General features: G+C 39.8%; 1 protein-coding gene across 6 annotated transcripts in view; it reads left to right on the top strand.

The window, feature by feature from the left end:
- ALG9 (ALG9 alpha-1,2-mannosyltransferase) overlaps nt 1-19,590 on the top strand; it is a 93,440-nt gene that overhangs the window by 4,831 nt on the left and 69,019 nt on the right. For all 6 annotated transcript variants that reach the window (XM_043579295.1, XM_043579293.1, XM_043579296.1 and 3 more), the window contains exons 4-8: nt 4,470-4,540; nt 9,298-9,386; nt 11,412-11,547; nt 15,619-15,706; nt 15,887-15,992. In XM_043579295.1, the coding sequence (XP_043435230.1) occupies nt 4,470-4,540; nt 9,298-9,386; nt 11,412-11,547; nt 15,619-15,706; nt 15,887-15,992 (490 nt within the window). The remainder of the gene's footprint in view (nt 1-4,469; nt 4,541-9,297; nt 9,387-11,411; nt 11,548-15,618; nt 15,707-15,886; nt 15,993-19,590) is intronic.

Raw genomic sequence — 19,590 nt, 5'->3', positions numbered from 1 at the left:
GGAAAGGGGTACTTGACTGCTGCTAGGTGGGGTGAGGAGGTGGAAGTCCAGGCTTACCCAAGTGGTTACCACTGACACTGTGTCCAGAGAGGGTTAAGCTCATTACCACCAGCGAGAATCAAAGTCCTGGCTTCCTACTGGATATTTGATGGCATGGATGGGAGTTGGGCTACATTCCCCCCCCTCCCCCCCCCCCCCCCCCCCGCTGGGGGTGTTTTGCTGGAGTAGAGTGGTTATTGTCTAAAGGCTTTCTGTCTTGTTGGGCTACCCCTTTCTTGGCGTCTTGGCTAGATCAGCCAGGCTTTGGTTGGTGTTAGTTTGTGCTCATTGGCATTTCTAGCTGCCACCTTCTTTAGCTCTAAGTCTGGAATGTATAAGGCAAAAAGAAAACTTAGGGAACTTACCACTGTGTTTTTCCTCTGGTCCTAAAGTCCCTAGGCAGTCTGCCATCTTCTCTCTACCTTGAGTCTTCTTAGGTTTACTTTACCTGTCATGTGCAGAGTTTTTGGTTTTACATAGTAGGAGGAATAGGGAAAAGTGCAACTAATCCACCTTGTATGAAGCAGAAGTCCCTGATTAGAGAACTAGACGTTCAGTAGGAATCAGCTAGGTAAAGGGAAAATGGGGATGTGGGAGGAAAGCCATGAGGCGGGGAAGAGGGCCAGCATGGCCTTATATAAATAGGCTTGATGCTTGGAAGAGAGTGAGTGGTGGAGTGAGTTGCATGATACTGAAAGGTAGGCGGAGGCCAGATTTATACAACACCTGGTAGGCTCTAATAAGGAATTAGGCTTTCTCCCCATGCCCACTGGCTCCCCAGGGCATTCTGAACCCATCCAGAGGCTTTAGAGGAGAGACAAGATGGCATTTGCGTTTTAGACTCATCAGAAAGATAGCACCTATAGAAAGGGATAAAACTGTCCTTTGCTTCCCTATCTATTCATTTTTTTTTTTTTTTAACTTAGCAGAACAGACGTATACAGGATGAGGTCTTCGTAGAGAAATAACAATATGCAGTGCTTAAGGCTTTTATTTCCACTTGTATATCCACTGTCCCTTGCAATTTGACATGTTCAACCGAATCCATCACTCTTTCTTTTATGTCAATGACACGAGCAGGAAGCAGAACAGGAATGAAGATTTCCCTTCTTGTTCTTTCTTCTAATCTCCTCCCTGTTAGGTTTTGCCAATGGAAGCCCCTTGGCAAAGGGGAATTAGCTTATAGAGTTCCAGCTCCAGCATCCTGATGCACAGTAGAGAGGGTGGATTGTTGCTGAAAGACCATCTGGTAATAATTGGCACCCCTTAGTGTTGGTTACCTTTCCAACTTCTTGCCACTCTAAACAAGAATACCTTTGTTTTGTCTTGTCGAACTCTGCTCAGGAGTGGGATCCCATACATACATCCATAGGCTACTTAATTTCATGGGATACTGCCAGATTGCCCCCCAGAATGGCTATCCAACTTCACACTTGCACAACTCTGTTCCACATTTCAGCCACCTCACACCTCCTGAGCACTTGATATTTCTGACTTTATAACTTTTGCCCTTCTCATGGATGTGACCTGTTTCTCATTTTAATTGCATTTCTCCGATTAGACGTGAAGTGCAATATTTAATAGTCATTTGTTTTTCCTTTTCTGTGAATTACCTATTCATATCCTTTGCCTGTTTTTCAATTGGGTTTTCTGGTTTTCTTGTCTGATTTGTAGAAGTTTTCAATAGTAACTAAGTACAGGTTTTAGATACTGGAGATCTTTTTGGCTGTCCCCTCTGTGTTAACTGTGCTGTGGACCTTTGTTGAACAGAAATCTTTAATTGATAGAGTCAACCCAATTAGTTACTCACTTAAGGTTGGTGGGTTTTGGGTCTTTGCAAAAGAAATCGCTCTTCACCACAGTTCACAAAGATATTCTTACATACTTGCTTAGCTTTATAGTTTGACCTGTCACACATAAGGCTTTAATCCATTTGGATATTTTTTTAAAGATACTTAAAAAAAATAATCTCTACACCCAATGTGGGGCTTGAATTTGCAACCCCAAGATCAAGAGTAACATGCTCCACCATACTGAGCCAGGCAGGCACGTCAATTTGAACATTAGTTTTTATAAATGGTAGAAAGATCCAGCTTTATTATTTGTGATAGAGTGAACTGGATTTTTCTGTACCATCTGTCAAGTAATCCATCCTTTTTCTGATTTGTGATAGCATATCTATCATACACTTTATTCCCACATGTATGGGTCTTTTCTTTGGCTTCCTTATTTTAGGTCATTGGTCAAATTGTCAGTGCCATATTTTTATTATTACGGTTTTGTTGTGTGTGTTAAATATCTGGTTGATAAATTTCTCACTTTGTCCATTTGAAAATTTGTATTTTAAAAATCATTTCAGTATTTGTTTGCCCCTCCCCAAATTCTGCATTTTGATTAGAGTTGCACTGAATTATATATTAATAGGAAAATCAATGTGTATAGGTTTGTCATTTCAATCTTAATATATTTACCCATTTGGTTAGGTTTTCTGGGTCTTCTAGTAAAATTTTTAAATGTCCCCATTTCAGTCTTAGCCAGTCTTGGGTAGGTTAAGGCTTACATTCTTGATACTTTATGTTGCTGTTGTGAAAGGAACCTTATTATTATTTTTTTTTAGTTAGTCATTGTTGATACAGAAGAATACAATTGATCTTTGTTTTTTGATCTTAATCTAAATCTTGCTGAATTTCCTTATTAGTGTCACTCATGTATCAGGTGAATCTCTTGGATTCTCTTTGATCTGTGTGTGTAGAGTTTAGTTTCTTTTATTCCATATCTAATACCTCATTTCTTGTCATTTTGCAGCAACCAGGACTTCTAGTTATATGTTGGATGTTGTTGTGGGGGCATTGTTATCGTACTTGTAAATAAAACTCTTATATTAACTCAGGCTAATTTTTAACTTTGTAAATGTGTTTTGTACTCTCCCTAATTAGACGAGGGGTCCTTAGGCGTGTGGACACTTGGTACTAAAATTATCTGAATTCCTAGGAGCATCTAAAATAGTGGTCAGTGTTTACTAGGTTTTCAGAGTGTTTTTATTGAGTTAATGAAACTGGTATTTATTGGATCACTTTATTGAACTCTGGAATTTTTTGGTTACAGTGATGAAAATGGCAAGTATTTTTAAGTTATATAACACAGTTATATTAATTATAACCTCTATTTCAGTAGTACTTAGATTCTGAGGTATTCAAGGCTTTTAAACATACCAGTGTGGGGCGCCTAGGTGGCTCAGTCAGTTAAGCATCTGACTTCATCTCAGGTCATGATCTTGTGGTTTGTGGGTTTGAGCCCTGCATAGGGCTCTGTGCTGACAGCTGAGAGCCCAGAGCCTGCTTCAGAGTCTGTGTCTCCCCTCCTCTCTGCCCCTCCCCTGCTCATGTGTTCTCTCTCTCTCTCTCTCTCTCTCTCTCTCTCTCAAAAATAAATAAACATGAAAAAAAAATTAAAACAACATACCAGTGTGCTATAATATGAAAGCTGTTCAATAGAACCCTATTATGTTTATTTTTTAAATCGATGTTTTTAATTATAAAATTAATAAAATCACATTACAGGTATTTGGAAGGTAAGAGGGAAAATGTGCACCTAACTCCTACCAGCTTGATTTAGCCACCTTTACCATTTTATTTATTTATTTATCATTTATTTATTTTCTAATATGGTTTATTTTTAGTTTAATTTAGGACACCGCACAATTGAGTGGAAGGTCCAGAGATTTCCCATATACACCCTGCCCCCACACATGTATAGCCTTCCCCGTATCCACATCCCCCATTAGAGTAATACACTTGTTACAATCCATGAACCTGTATTAACACATCATTGTCATCCAGAGTCCATCCTTCATGCCACCTTTACCATTTTATCACCTTTCTTTTCAGCCTTTTCATATGCTTCTGATTTCCAAAGCTGTGATTGTGATCTGTAAATAATAGTGTACATTTCTACCTGGTATTTTGTAATTATCGGTAATTATCAATATATAACGACTTAGGAAATGTTTGTTGAATGTAGGAGTTTTATATCCTATGAATTCTTTGACTGTTTCTGTAACCATAAATTTTATCTGTGTAATAGTACATGAAATTTATGTAGCAGAATTGACTGATTTCCCTGTAATCGGATATTGTGTAGTTTTTTTTTAAATGTTCTTTTTCCCCCCTTAAATTAATAGTGCTGCAGTGACCATTTGCATGAGTAGAACTAACCACCCCCCTCCATATTTTCAGTTACTTCTGTGGGCTGGACTCCTAGAAATAGGTACAGTGGATCTAGGGGTATGAAAATGTTTATGATTCTTGATAATACTGCCTTTCAGGAAGATTACACCAGTTCATAGTGTTACTGATAACAAATGAGAGTGGTTTTATCTTGAGTTTTCTTGTTTCTATGACTTCTGTTTTCTTCTTCTTGGTTTCTTTCAGATTCTTGTCTTTTACTTTTTACGATGTCTCCTGGCTTTTGTGAGCTGTATCTGTGAACTTTACTTTTACAAGTGAGTATAAAAGCTTTGCTTCTGAAAGTGCTATGAGAAAGGTCAGTACAGCATAAGATTATTTCTGATAGCATAAGCAGTATTTATAATAGAAAATACTTTTCTCCTGGCTCCTAATAATATATTTGAAGTAGGACTTAAAATTTTTTTCTCACTTTATTGATCTACAACTGAAATAGAACATTGTGTAAATTTAAGGTGTACACCTAATTGATAAACGTATCTGTAATGAAATATGACAGTAAGGTTAACACATACCTTACTTGACATGAGTACAACTTTATGTGTGGTGAGAACATTTAAGACTTGCTCTTCTAGCACCTTTCAAGTATATAATAATGTATTGTTAGCTATAGTCACCATGCTGTATATTAGATCTTCCAGAACTTAGAGTTGGAAGTTTATACCTTTTGACGAATATCTCCTAATCTTCCCTGTCCCTGACTCCCTGCTTCCCCAGCCCCTGGAAGCCACCATTTTACTTTGTTTCTGCAAGTTTGGCTTTTTTAGATTCCACGTGTGAGTTATTACACTATGTCTTTTAGTATCTGACTTTTCACTTAGAGTAATGCCCTGAAGGTCCATCCACCTGTTGCAAATGGCAGGATTTCCTTTTTAAATGATAATATTCCATTGTATATCTTTTTTAAGAGTTTTATTTTTTAAAAATATTTCCTTGAGAGAGCCAGAGTGGGGACTGGGGAGGGGTGGGGGGGGGAGAAAGATTGAGAGAGAGAGAGAGAGAGAGAGAGAGAGAGAAGGAAGGAAGGAGGGAGGGAGGGAGGGAGGGAGGGAGGGAGAGAGGGAATCTGAAGCAGGCTCTGCACTGTCATCACAAAGCCCATGTGGGGCTCGAACTCATGAACTGTTAGATCATGATCTGAGCTGAAGTCAGGCACTCAGCTGAGCCACCCAGGTGTCCTATTCCATTGTTATATATGCCACATTTTCTTTATTCATTCATAGATGGACATTGAGATTGATTCCATGTCTTGGCTGTTGTGAATAGTACTGCAGTAAACATGGGAGTGCAGATATCCCTCCATATCTTCATATAAAGTGAAATTATGTTTAAACACCTCTAACTGGTGTTTTATTTGGTAGAATTTAGTAGAGCCTTATTTTTGGTCTCAAGATAAATATGATTTACCTCTTCGCCTTGAGCTTAGATGATGGGAAATTATTCCTGTTGTGGGACTTGCTGCTCTTAAATTTTTTTTTAATGTTTATTTTTGAGAGAGAATGCAAGCGGGGGAGGGACAGGGAGACACAGAATCTGAAGCAGGCTTCAGGCTCTGAGCTGTTAATCCTGAGCCTGACTCAGGGCTTAAACCCACGAATGACGGGATCATGACCTGAGCCGAAGTTGGACGCTTAACCACCCGAGCTACCCAGGTGCCCCGGGACTCACTGCTCTTATTTGCACTCAGGACGTGGTCTTTGCCCAAGTACCTGTTGGTTGGTTGAATGTTAGTGGAAGTATTAAGCATTTAAGTGTCAGGGCGCCTGGATGGCTCAGTTGGTTAAGCGTCCAACTTCAGCTCAGGTCATGATCTTACGGTTCGTGGGTTCGAGCCCCGCATCTGGCTCTGTGCTGACAGCTCAGAGCCTGGAGCTTGTTTCAGATTCTGTGTCTCCCTCTCTTTCTGCCCCTCTGCCACTCGCGCTCTGTCTCTTTCTGTCTCAAAAATAAATAAACGTTAAAAAAAAATTTAAAAAAACATTTAAGTGTCGCAGTAATAAAAATAGCCACTTTTTTTTTTTTTTTTACTTGAAACCTAACACATCTTAATAATGCTTTAAGGGGTATTTAGACTTAATAATCATTATTTAAAAAATCTTCCCACTGCAAAACATAAAAATGTCAGATAAAATTCTTTGAGTCGGGGTGGCACAGGGAAGAAGAAAGAAAGCCAGTGCTGTCTTTGAGGATTGTAACCATACAGTGGTCTACTTATGGGTTTAAGACTGAGTTCAAACCACCTTTGTGGTCCCTCAAACCCTCCCCCCACCCCAAGTTGAGAATTTATTTTAAAACTGTTACGGGTTGGTAGTACTCCTAGGCATCTTGCAAAAACAAATGGAAAATTTCTCCAGAGAAATCAATTTTTAATCCAGGTGTGAAAGAACTATGACAAATAAAGTTCTACTGAACAAGAAGTCATAATAAAAACAAATCACAAAGCACAGAAGAGAAGCAGACTTAAGTGAGAACCAGCAGAAGTAACAACAGAAAGCTGACCTGCAAAACTTTATTAGGAATTATTAAAATAAGAATATAAAATAAATGATAATTTTAAAGAAATAAAGAATTGAAAACATGAATAAGAAACAAGAGCCTAAATAATCCATTGAGTGAAAAGGAACTTGGAGAATGGGAGGAAATACTTGAAAACCATGATCTGAATAGAGGTTCGGTTCCACAATATATAAGAAACTCGTCTAACTCAATAACAAACTGGTTAAAAAAGGACCAAGAACTTGAACAGACCTTTTTCTAAAGAAGATGCATGCTTAGCGAACAGTTATATGAAAAGATACAGTGTCACTAATCCTCTGGTAAATGCAAATCAAAACCACAATGAGCTATATGACCTCATTCTTGTTAGAATGGCTATTACCAACGAAAAAACAGCTAGTGTTGGCAAGAATGGTTTGGAACTTTTGGATCCTGTAGGTGGGAAAGAAAAATGATATGGCCACTGTGCAAAAACCGTATGGAGGATCCTCAAAAAACTAAAAGTAGAGGTACCATATGATCCAGCAATCCAACTTCTGGGTATTCATCTAAAAGAACCGAAACAGGATCTTGAAGAGGTATCTGTACTTCCATGTTTATTGTAGCACTATTCACAGTAGCCAAGATGGGAAACAAGTTAAGTGTCCACTGACGGATACATGGTGGGGGGGAAATGTGGTATATATGTAGAATGGAATACTCAGTATTAGAAGGAAATCCTGTAATAATGTGACGACATGCATGAGCCTTGAGGATAGGCCAAATGAACTAACCAGTTAAAGATGGACAAACACTGGCTAATTTGACTTGTGTGAGGGTTCTAAAATAATCAAACTCATGGAATCCAAGAATAGAATTGAGGTTGCCAGGGGTTAGGGAGAGGGGAAAGGAGGAGTTGCTGATAAATGCATATAAAATTTCAGTTGTGCAAGATGGGTAAGTGCTAGAGTGGTACTGTACAACATTGTGCCTATTAACGATGCTGTAGTTTACACCTAAGAGTCTGTTAAGTGGGTACATCTCCCATGGTGTTATTACCACGATAAAATAGAAAAGCTGAAAGGAAAAAGGAGTGAGACTACAAAAATGGCCCAGCAGATTTGAAAAAAGAACCAAACACAACTTGTAGAAGTGAAAGTGAACAATTGATATTTAAAGTTCATTGGCTAGTTGAAACCGCCAATTAGACATGTTAATGAGTAAGTTAGATCGATTGGAAGAAATGAGTAAGAATGAAGTACAGCACGACAAAAAGGAAATAAAAGGAAAATATGAAGAGATTAAGACACATACCTCTGTGGTAGATTTGACTGATCCAGTGTTTGTCTAATCAGATTCTAGAAGATGATAGAATGGGGAGAAGGCCGTATTGGGGGAAATAATGGTTAAGAATTTTCCAGAATCCGTGAAACCCAAGATCCTAATTCATAGATTCAGGGAGCCTAACCTATCCTGAGCTGGGTAAATAAAAAGGAATTAGTGAAACTACATAGAACACTAAGGGTAAAGAAGATCTTAAAAGTTGACAGAGAACTAATAGAATATATCTACAAAGGAATATTAGACTGACAGAAGCCTTCTTAAAATCCAGAACATTAAAAAAATATATATTCAAAGTTCTTGAAGAAAATGGCTTCATCCTAAAATTGTGTACTCAGCTAAATCCTCTTTTAAGATGAAGCACTAAATAAGACTTTTTTTTTAGACCAAAAAAAAAAAAAAACCAACCCAAAAAACAAAAAGAGGGAATTTGCCATTAGCAGATCCTCAGTAAAGACACTTACAAAAGATAGCCTTAGCTGGAAGCCAAGGTAATCCAGAAAGAAGCTCTGAGCTTCTCTAAGGGACCTGAGCAAGAGAATGGTTTACACAGGCATATGTTGGAACAAATGTTGACCAAATGAAGCAGCAGTGATTGCTCATAATGTTCACAGGGTTAAAGACCTCCACGAAAGAGGTAAAGGAAGTGTGTAATTGCTTCATTTTGAGGAACGTGGACTTACTGATACGTGGTGTATCTCCTACTCTTCTCTTCTGATAACTACCCTGTATTGAGTAACTCTGTTCCAGGTGCTCCCAGCACTTTCCCATGTATTGTCCTCACACAAGTCTTAGAAAGTAGACCTTAGCATTACCCTCACTTTACAGATAAGGAATCTGACAGTGTTGTCGCTAGACCAGGGTACCACTGTTAGTAAGTGGCGGAGCCCAAATTTGAACTTGTGCCCCTCTGAATGTGAGGCCTATTGTTTTTCCACTTTGATGCTGTTTTCCTATTGATCGTCTACCTACTCTGAGTCCAGAAAGCATGCATTTCTTTTAAGGTAGAGCACTTCTCTTCTGCTTACAGAATAAGCATGTTTGGGTTTGTTAGGCACACAAAATTGCTGACAAACCTGTCCAGGCAGTTCTGTGTTTGACTTTAATTCTTCAGTGTTCTCTGTGAAGCAGGCATGTTTTTGTCTTTTGATTTGAAATGTCCCTAAGATTTGCCATGCTGTCTTTGCTTTTCTCCTAGGGCTGTGTGCAAGAAGTTTGGGCTGCATGTGAGTCGGATGATGCTGGCCTTCTTGGTTCTCAGCACTGGCATGTTTTGCTCATCATCAGGTAAGTAAACGGGCAGGGGAAGGTGTAACAGGTGCACTGATCTTTCACAGCTGAGCTGAAAGGAAGACTTTGTGTAGGTGTAGGTTACATTGTATAGCATATCAGTATTTTGCAGAGCACCGTTATCTGCATGATCTTCATCATCCTTTATGGCAGTCCTGTGTTAGTATGATAAATATTTTCCCATTGTGCAGATGAGGACTCGGAAACTTAAAAAGGTGAAAAGTTATTTTCACCATACTGCTTTCTATTACATGGTTGTAGATTTTTTGTTTTTGTTTTTGTTTTTGTTTTTTATTACATCCTCACAAGGCTGAAAAACACCAATACCTGTTGCCTTTCCCTGCTGTTAGGGGGAGAAAAATAATTTTGTTTTTCTTGTTTGTGTGTAAAAACCCTGTTCTTTATGGTTCTGCTTTCTGTTTCTTATTTGCGATGTATTCTGTAAAGGCATACGTCTTCCCTGTTGGGCTTTTTTTTTCTTTTTTAAGTAAACTTAAAGAGAAATTACAATATTAGACTGGTGGCTTACAAACTGTGCTCCATTGAACACTTGTGTTGTCTGAGCTGAGTCACAGTGGCCTATTGCCAAAAGGTAGCCTTTTCTGATGCACTGAAAAAAAATTAAGCTACTAGTTACAATTTTGCCAGTTTTAATGTCTGCTTGTGTATACCAGAATCTAGTATATACACTAAATGTACACACAAAAATAGCATCCAGCACAAAAGTATGTACTTGGTCGACTGTATCAAACTTTGTGTTCTGCAGGGACCTCAGGATTCCACAACTGAATAATTAAAAAAAAAATTTTTTTTTTAATGTTTTTATTACTTTTGAGAGACAGAAACAGAGCACAAGCCAGGGTAGGGGCAGAGAGAGAGGAAGACCCAGAATTGGAAGCAGGCTCTAGGCTCTGAACTGTGAGCACAGAGCGTGACGCAGGGCTCAAAACCACGAACAGTGAATAATTTTGAGTGTCACTGCTCTAAACGAGACTGTGCTGTTCCCTCTGAGCTGGCAGAGGCCTCTCATTCCTCTGCTCCCTTTGTTCTCTACATTGGCAGCTGTAATTGATAGCTTTGGATGGCATCAGTATTACTTAGCATTGATCAGTGAAGTTGTACCTTAGGTTTTTTTAGTTACTTTGCTATTCCTAAAACTGATTGAGTGTGGGAGGTGTTCAGGAGTGGCTTTAGCTTTGTCATCTCAGTTGAGGATATTGAGGCACAGAGAAATTCAAGGCATCCTTTTACATACAGCTTCTAAACCCTTGACTGACTTTGTGAGATCATACTGCCCTTCGTTGTGGTCCTTGACTCATGCTGATTTTTCTTTCCTAGTGTTACGCGAAGCGGGCCTTGTACAGCCTGGAGAGGCAGATCTGCATTTTTGTGTCACCTTGTTAGAAACACTGATCAAATGTTACTGCAACAGAGACCCTGAAAGTACGCCGTCCTCTGCTGTTTACTGTAGTAAACAGTTACTTTGTTGTAACAAAGTAATGCTAGACAAAAGTAATTAGGGGACATCTAAAGGCCAAATTATCCATGTCAGTGGATGCAGGATGTGATATTTGGCCCTTGAGAAGGCTTCCTAGACTTCCTATGGGGTAAAGTTAGTGCCAGGACAGTCTCGGAAGACTACCAGATGATAAAATTCTTCACAAATAGTCAGCAATGGGTCTAAGTTTCTTGAAGCATATTCTCTGCCTGGAAATATAACTGGAAATCTGTAAGTTCTGGATTTGGAGTACAGGCCAGGAGAAGAATGGCATGGTTTATATTGTATAAGTAGGCAGCGTTGTTGGTACCTAAAACACAGGAGTGAGAAAATAAGAATACCCTTGAACTTCATTGTTATTTAAGGAGTATCACTTTACTACACATTTCTCCTACAGTGTTCCTCAAAACCTGTTCCTGGTGATGGACCTCCTGCAATGTGGGTAGATTTTTGATAATACCTAATCAGTCTCCTACTTTTGTCCCCCCACCCCCCTTCTATTCCCCTTTTCTTTACCCTTGCAGCGCTCCTTCCTAGCAGCTTCTGTATGTACACCACGCTGGTAGCCATGACTGGCTGGTATTTGGACAAGACTTCCATTGCTGTGCTTGGAGTGGCAGCTGGGGCCATCTTGGGCTGGCCATTCAGTGCTGCCCTTGGGTAAGAAAGCAACACAATTCATCTTCTGGTATCATTGGACACACAGTCAATCTGAGCGTTGGCTTATCTCCATGTTCCTTGATTATGACCTGAAGTCAAAGGAGTGAATCAGACCTACCAAAATTCTGGGAGTTGGAAGAATCTGTCTCTTGGTGTTTATTGTTAGGATTAAATCTAATACCAATAGTGACTCTTAGGCATCTGCTGTGTGTTAGGTGCCACGAATCCCCTTAGAAACTTTATTCCTAAACCTTATAACAGCTTTGCAGGAGAAATCCAAGTAGTAGTGCTTCAGAAGGGAGAAAGTAGACTCCAGGAGGGTGAGAAATTTGCCTTGAAGGTGATGACTGCTTTTGGATCCAGGCCTCCCTGACCCCATCACTGATGTTTCTTCTACGCTACACCACTCGGTGACGCGCGTTTCCCACTCCCAGGCCTGAAGTCGGACTTTACCTGCAGGCTCGTGGTGTTAGCTCAGCAACTTTTCCCCAAGCAGCTTTGTTGCTCATGTTCCTTGTTTTTGCCACTTTGGCTCTAGTCTGTGCTGGGTTTGCTTCTCACCTGCACTGCAGGTAATTTGGAAAAATACTGTAGTTTGATGTTAAGGTTATTGTAGTACAGCTGACCCTTGAACAGTCTGGATGTTAGGGGCACTGACCCCCTGCACAGCCCAAAATCTGCATGTAATTTTTGACTTCCCAGAAACTTTACAATAGCTTATTGTTGACCAGAAGCCTTACTTATTACTTACTCAATTAACACGTACTTGGTGTGTTATATGTATCCTATACCGTATTCTTACAATAAAGTTAAGCTACAGAGAAGAAAGTGTTACTAAGAAAAGAAGATTTATTCACAGTACTGTACTGTATTTATAAGAAACAATTGGCATACATGTGGACCCACGCAGTTTAAACCCATGCTGTTCAAAAGTCAACTGTACCAGTCTATTTCTATTGTAAAAAAAATGCCAGTTTGTTTTAGGTAGAAAGAATTCCTAATTTACTTGGCCCGTAGCCTCATCTTCAAAGGTACTTTTATATACTTTCGTATCTATCTTTCTAGAAACTGTCCTCATGTGTAAAGGCACACACATGGACATCCTGGAAATTAAATAGGATTACCTTGTACCTGTACATACTTTTTGTTGTATCTACATTGGTCTTTGTACAGATGGCACAGCATTCCACTTTCTGACCCTGATGTGGCCGTTGCCTTATCGGGAGAGATTTAGTTTTCAGTATTCACCTATGATGTACAATGCTTTAGTGAACATTTTTGTCCACATGTCTATACATTTATGGAAATTTATTGATACAGTAAATTTCTGGAATGGGGGTTACTAAGAGGATCAATATTCTACGTTTTCTTTTTTTGTTGTTTTTTTTTTAATTTTTTTTTATTTTTGGGACAGAGAGAGACAGAACATGAACAGGCGAGGGGCAGAGAGAGAGGGAGACACAGAAACGGAAACAGGCTCCAGGCTCCGAGCCATCAGCCCAGAGCCCGACGTGGGGCTCGAACTCACGGACCGCGAGATCGTGACCTGGCTGAAGTCAGACGCTTAACCGACTGCGCCACCCAGGCGCCCCTGTTTTTTTTTGTTTTTTTTTTTTTAATTTTTTTCTACGTTTTCTTAATTGTCTTCTATTTTTATTATTTTTTAACTTTTATTTTTGAGAGAGTGTGAGCGGCTGAGGTGCAGAGAGAGAGAGGGAGGCATGGAATCTGAAGCAGGATCCAGTCTCTGAGCTGGCAGCACAGAGTCCAATGAGGGGCTCAAACTCCCAAACCTTAAGATCATGACAAGAGCTGACGTTGGTTGCCCACCCGACTGAGCCACCCAGGCATCCCCTTAATTTGTCTTTTAAAGGCTGGTTTCCCCACCTCCAATCTTTGATTCTGTTTATCCTCAAAATACTGTATTCAGGATTTTGTGTGAGGCCTTCTTCTTTTATCTCAACCATCTTGATAATTCAAAACTGAGCTCACTATCTTCCCTCCATATCTGTTCTTTTATCTCTGTTTCTATCCCAGTAAATGATACCATCATCTGCTCAGTGCTCAGTCAGGAACCTGAAAATTACCTGTGACTCTTTTCTTTTTCCCATGTCCTGTTTGTTATATCTCCTGAATATCTTGAATCTACATTTCTTCACCTCTGCTCCTGAGTTACTATGCAGACTCCTAAATGATCTTCCCATCTCTAGGCTTGATCTCTGTATATCTGCTTTCTATAATCAAACTAGACTTATCTTCCTAAAATGCAAATAGGATTTTATCACGGCCTGTTTTGTTTTAAACTCTATAATAGCTTCCCCATTGCTCTGTGTCACAGAAGTTGACAGCCTGTGGCCTGTGGGCCCAGTGGAGCTGGTCTTGTTTTGTGCAGCCCAAGAACTAGGAAGTTGTTGTATTATAAAGGGTTGTTAACAACACACCCACACCCACCCACCCACACACACACACAGTACAGACACACACAGAACATGAAACAGAGACCATATGTGGCCTGCAGAGCCTAAAATATATACTGGCAGGTCCTTTCAATAAAAAGCTTGCCAACCTCTGTTCTATGGTGTCCAGATTCTAACATGACTCAAAAAAACCCCAATCCTGCCTCCTTTTTAATTCTCCAGTAAGTAAAAGTATTTTTTTTTTTTTCACTTTCTCCATTCCTTTTACTCTGCCCCATCGACATTGAACTTTATGAGTTCCTCAAATACCTTTAGGTGGCACATATTGATTGGTCTGCCTTTAGGGGAGATCAGTGGTTTCAGGATCACAATCAGCAGTCTACCATCATTTATTGAATACTTTGTGCTACATGCTGCTGATACTGTGATAAAGAGGACAGTTACGCTTCCTGCTCTTTTGGAGTTTATATTTTAGTAGGAAAGACCGACCTTGAACAAGTAAATAGAAGTATGATGACTTACCAAACGAGAAGTACAGATGCCATGGGAATGTCACTGGTTGGGCAGAAAAAAATGAAAACACAAAAAGTTAATGCAAAACTTAGATAATAGAATGTGGAAGTTCCTATCACAGAAGAGATGCCTTGTGGTAGCACATGACATTGCTAAGTAAATGATCGACATGATAATGCTATGTAAACTCAGAGACAGGAGAAATTGGTTCCACAGCGGAGTTGAGAGCAGAGCCTGTGGTGAATTTTGGGTAAATTGTGTCGTATCAGATTGGTGTGGGGAGGGAATTTCTTGTGGCGGGAGCATGGGTGAAGATGCTGGCTAGTGTACCAGATCTGGAGGTCCTGGGCATGAAGGTGATTGTTGATGATGTAAGAGTGGAGGTACCCCCTGAGAAAATGATGTAGAGAAAGAAGAGTAGAAGTTTGCTTTTGGGAAATAGACCATGGTAGGGCACAAAAAGGAAAAGGTGCACTTGGGAAGAGGCCAGAAAAGAGCAGGAGCCAGGAAGCCTAAAGAGGACGAACAGATGCTTTGTGTCAAGTGCCACAGGAAGACCAAGGTAGGTGGAGGTAGTGAAGAGATTCGGGGTCTGGCTGAGGGGAGGTGCCTGTGGACCTTATGTCATTCTCCCTGCCTTAAAGCCAGGCCTTCAGGAAGAAGTGGGGAAGGCAGCTTGTGGAATTTAAGTGAAAGGGAGAAGAGCAAATGGTATTGGAAGGGGGTGTATCAGAACTGACTTACTAAAGTTTGTAGTGTTAGCAAAATTTTTATAAATCATGGAAGAGATTTGTATTTATTCATTTGGCAGGGTCGGTGTAGGACCACAGGGCACAGTTACTTAGAATTAATGTATTTTAAATGTCTGTCACACGTGAATAGGTATAATAAGGAGCTCCTTCCAGAAGCTCAGTATTAATGTTCCTTGTGCATCGTGGGGTGTGAAGTACTATCATGGGCTCTCTAAACAGAACACTGTATTTTTGAGAAGACATCCTCTTATATACTAGCGTTCTTCCCTCACTATAACTGCTAGAGACATTTTTTCCCCCTGTGTTCAGCATGAAGTATGTGTGAATCAGACTTGTTTGAGTCTATGTTGTAAGTATTTAATTTCCTACTTTGTTTCTCTGTTAAATAGTTTACCCATTGCCTTTGATTTGCTGGTCATGAAACACAGGTGGAAGAGTTTCTTTCATTGGTCTCTGGTGGCCCTAATACTCTTTCTGGTGAGTTTTATTTTTTTCCCTGTTTTGTTTGAACATTGTAATGAAAGCATGTTCTGATGTAGGAAAGAGAACATTAGAAGTTCATTCTGTTATTTGTTCTGAAGTTTATCCTGTTCCCCCTGGGAGAATGTTTGCAGAACAAACCCCTGCAATTGGTATTTATTTCCTGCTCTGTTTCAGGTGCCTGTGGTGGTCATTGACAGCTACTACTACGGGAAGCTGGTGGTGGCACCACTGAACATTGTTTTGTACAATGTCTTTACTCCTCATGGACCTGATCTTTATGGTAAGGCCTTTGGCACTCTGGGGAAGGGCAGGAGATGGCTTCATTTGCCTGAACTTTGACATTTCAACGTAGTTTCTTTATTTCATCAAATATTCTTTGGCAAATACAGCATTTCTTTGCTGGTATTCTTTTTAAAAAAAAAATGACATTCGGCTATAGCACAGCGGTGATTAAGTAACCAGTAAATGTTTCTTCTTGATTGATGTGATTTCTGTTAGTCCTGTCTGTCATTCTCGGTATATTGTGGTTCTTGATGCTACTTTTTAAAATGAAAAGTTACTTTTTACTCTTTCCATTAGAAAATCAGTATGATAACAAAAATAGGAAAATAAAAACATTCATAATCCTGTCATCTCCAGATAGCTGTTGTTAATACTTTGGAGTCTATTCCTCCAGATGTCTTGTGGACATACACACATTTGGCATTAATTTTTCTTTTTAAAATTTGCATTAAGTATCAGGGATTAGGAGAGAAAGTTTGGAAAATGGATAGAAATAGCAGAGCAAATGGTGGAGTCAGCATGAGAAAAAGGTGGGTAGTTTGGCCAGCTTTAAAGGGCTGATGCCTTTAATCTGGGGAATATATTCTGCATTTTACCTCCATCTCCCTCCCCTTCCCCCCACCCCAATGCCTTCTTTCAGCCAGCCCTGAGCCGGTTTTATTTGGCCCCCGAGGGCATTTGTGTTGGTGACAGCTATGGAGGATTGTCCTAGAGATCTTCCTGGTCAGATCAGCCAAATCAGTAAACATCTTTTGAGACCATTTTTCATTAAAATAAGTGTAGTTTCTTCTGCCTTAATTTTCTGAAGGTCTTGAAGCATTTTTTAATATGTGATTGTCCTGGGGCTCTGCTGTGAAACAAGTTAATACTACCTCTGTGTCTTACCAGTTTAAGCCATGCCCATCACTTTCCTGTGCCACTTTGTCCACAGGACCAACAGATTGGATGATTTAAAGTAAGCATACAAATAAGATTTAATTGGGCCTGTCAGGATTTGTGGAATATTGTCATTTAGATGGTAGTAGGTAATAGGTCATAATAAACCGTGTTTTGTCTAGTGACTTGAATTTCCACACTGCCTTGTTAGAGAATAATTAAGTGAAGGAATTCTAATTTTTTTAAAAGTTTATTTAGGTAATCTCTGCACCCAATGTGGGGTGCAGAATGCACAACCTCGGTATCAAGAGTCACACACTCCTCTGAGCCAGCCAGGTGTTCCCTAAGTGAATGAATTTAAAAAGGCTCCTTTAAGACTTCAAGATCCCCAAAATGTGAGAAAAGCCCCAATTTTAAGCTTTCGCCTCTAGATGTCTCCCTTTAGCTGGAGAGAGTTTGTATGTTTTTAATTCCCCCTTGTTTTAGGTTACTTGTAACATTTTATTTGATTGTGTAAGACCATAGAAGGAAGACTGTCCTTTTAGACCCAGATTGCATGTTAGAAACTGATTTACATGGAATCTATGGAAGCAAAATACCCATTATGTATAGGTGAATAAATTATGTTAATTTGAGTTTAATTTTGGGAGACTGTCTTCACTTTTTAAAAATTATTTTTTATTTTTAGAGAGCACCTACATGAGTGGGGGAGAGGGGTGGGCAGAGGGGGAAAAAGAGAGAGAATCTTAAGCAGACTCCGTGCTCAGCATGGAGCCCATCTCAGGGTTCAATCCCAGAAACCTGGGTCATAACCTGAGCCAAAATCAAGAGTCAGACACTCCATCAACTGAGCCACCCAGGTGCCCTTGGCTTCACTTTCTAAATAGGTTATTACATAGTGGTATTAAAATAATTTTTTTAATGGTTATTTTAGAGAGCGCACATGCAAGCAAGCAGGAGAGGGGCAGAGAGCAAGGGAGACACAGAATCCGAGCAGGCTTCAAGCTCTGAGCTGTTAGCACAGAGCCCAGTGTGGGGCCTGAACCCACGAACCGTGAGATCGTGACCCTAGCAGAAGCCGGATGCTTAACCGACTGAGCCACCCAGGCGCCCCATCAAAGACTGACTTTTTAATAGATGCGGTACAGTTATCAGAGAGTAAGATAGCTTATGTTTTGTCATGGAAGCTTCAGCTGTTTCACTCCACATACATGTTGGGCCCTATTGGGCATCATTTTGACTATTTTGTTAGACTTGACTGCTCCAAGTGCTTCATTACCTATTGTAGGCATAGGTTTCTTCTCTGAAAGTTACAAATGCATCATGCTGATAGTTTCTACATTCATGTCTTAGTGCTGTTTTTTTGGATGTAAGGGCAAATAACCCTATAATACTTAAACAGTTAGTTAAATGGACTTGAGTTAAAGAAACATGGACTAAGCTGCCTTTGAGCATCTGTGTCCTCATAACTTGCTGTCCCATACGGCTACAGTCACACGAGTAGATAATTATAGTCAATTGTGTTACGTACTACAGTGGAAAGATGGGGAATCACAGGAGCAAGTCCATCTGGTGGTAGCAGAAGGACTTCTTGAGTCAAGCCTCGAAGGAAGAGTAGATGTTTGGTGAGTAGATGCTAGAGGGGGTATATTTCAGACAAACACAATGTTCAGGGTAGGGACTGCAGAGACAAAAAAAAAAAATAAATAAAAAAAAATAAAAAAAAAATTGAATATTGTGAATTTTTTTTTTTACAGCATTAGCTAATTTTAGATAGAAACTGTACAAACATGAGCAAGATAAATTCAGTTTCTCTGTTGTGATTATAATATAAATATTTACTCCATTATTCCTGGTTTTCACAGGGACCTTTCTATACTTGCTTGGCCAGAGAGCATCTATGAATGACATATTCCAGACCTGAGCTGGCTCTTTTGAAGCCAGGAGAAAGAAAAAGAGTACTTTTTCACAACTGTAAATTAGAATTGCTTCTGTTTATCAAATGCCTGTTCTATACGAGAGATTTTATATAACATCGTCTTCTCCTCACAAAAACTTTGTGAGAGAGGCATTATTTATGCTTATTACCAGCTATGGAAACCAAGGTGGAAATGCACATAAAACCAAGGGACTTGCACATAATTAATAGGTGGCAGAAATGGGATAAGAGCCCAGGGCTGTCTGATTCCCAAGCCTGTGTTTTTTCCAGTGAAAACAGCCTTAGCAAAACTCTGGAGTTTGGCGTTTGAGACTCTACAAGAGAATAAGCAAAAACAGAGTGTGAGTTGGAGATAGAGGAAGATAAGATTTGATCTCAAGAAGGGGCAGGAAGTTGTGCCTCTGAAGGCCCACACACTGGGCTTGGAGGGTGATCAGGAAGCCTCAGAGAGCTTCGATGGCACAGTGGTATGCACGCTGGCAGGCTCTCTTTCACAGGGGAGCATTGCTCCATGCTTGTTAAAGAAAAAGAATATTTGGACAAGGAAAAAAATGCTTGGCATTTAGGAAATTTAGTGTAGACATAAAATTGCAAAGTCATAGGCAAAGCATCTCTTTCTTGTCAAAGATCAAGAAGTGAAATTTAGTGTTGCAAAAAACAAAGTGACTGGTCATGGCACTGATTTTGCTTCTTACCCTTGTAACATTTGGCGTTGGCAGATGTCGGGGTTAAGTATTTTTATGTGGAGAGTGAAGACTGGTGCTCTCTGAGGAGTTGAGGC

The sequence above is a fragment of the Prionailurus bengalensis genome, chromosome D1, assembly GCF_016509475.1.
Source record: "Prionailurus bengalensis isolate Pbe53 chromosome D1, Fcat_Pben_1.1_paternal_pri, whole genome shotgun sequence".
NCBI lineage: Eukaryota > Metazoa > Chordata > Mammalia > Carnivora > Felidae > Prionailurus > Prionailurus bengalensis.
The sequence above is the reverse complement of the archived record's forward strand: the minus strand, read 5'-3'. Positions and strand labels throughout refer to the sequence as shown.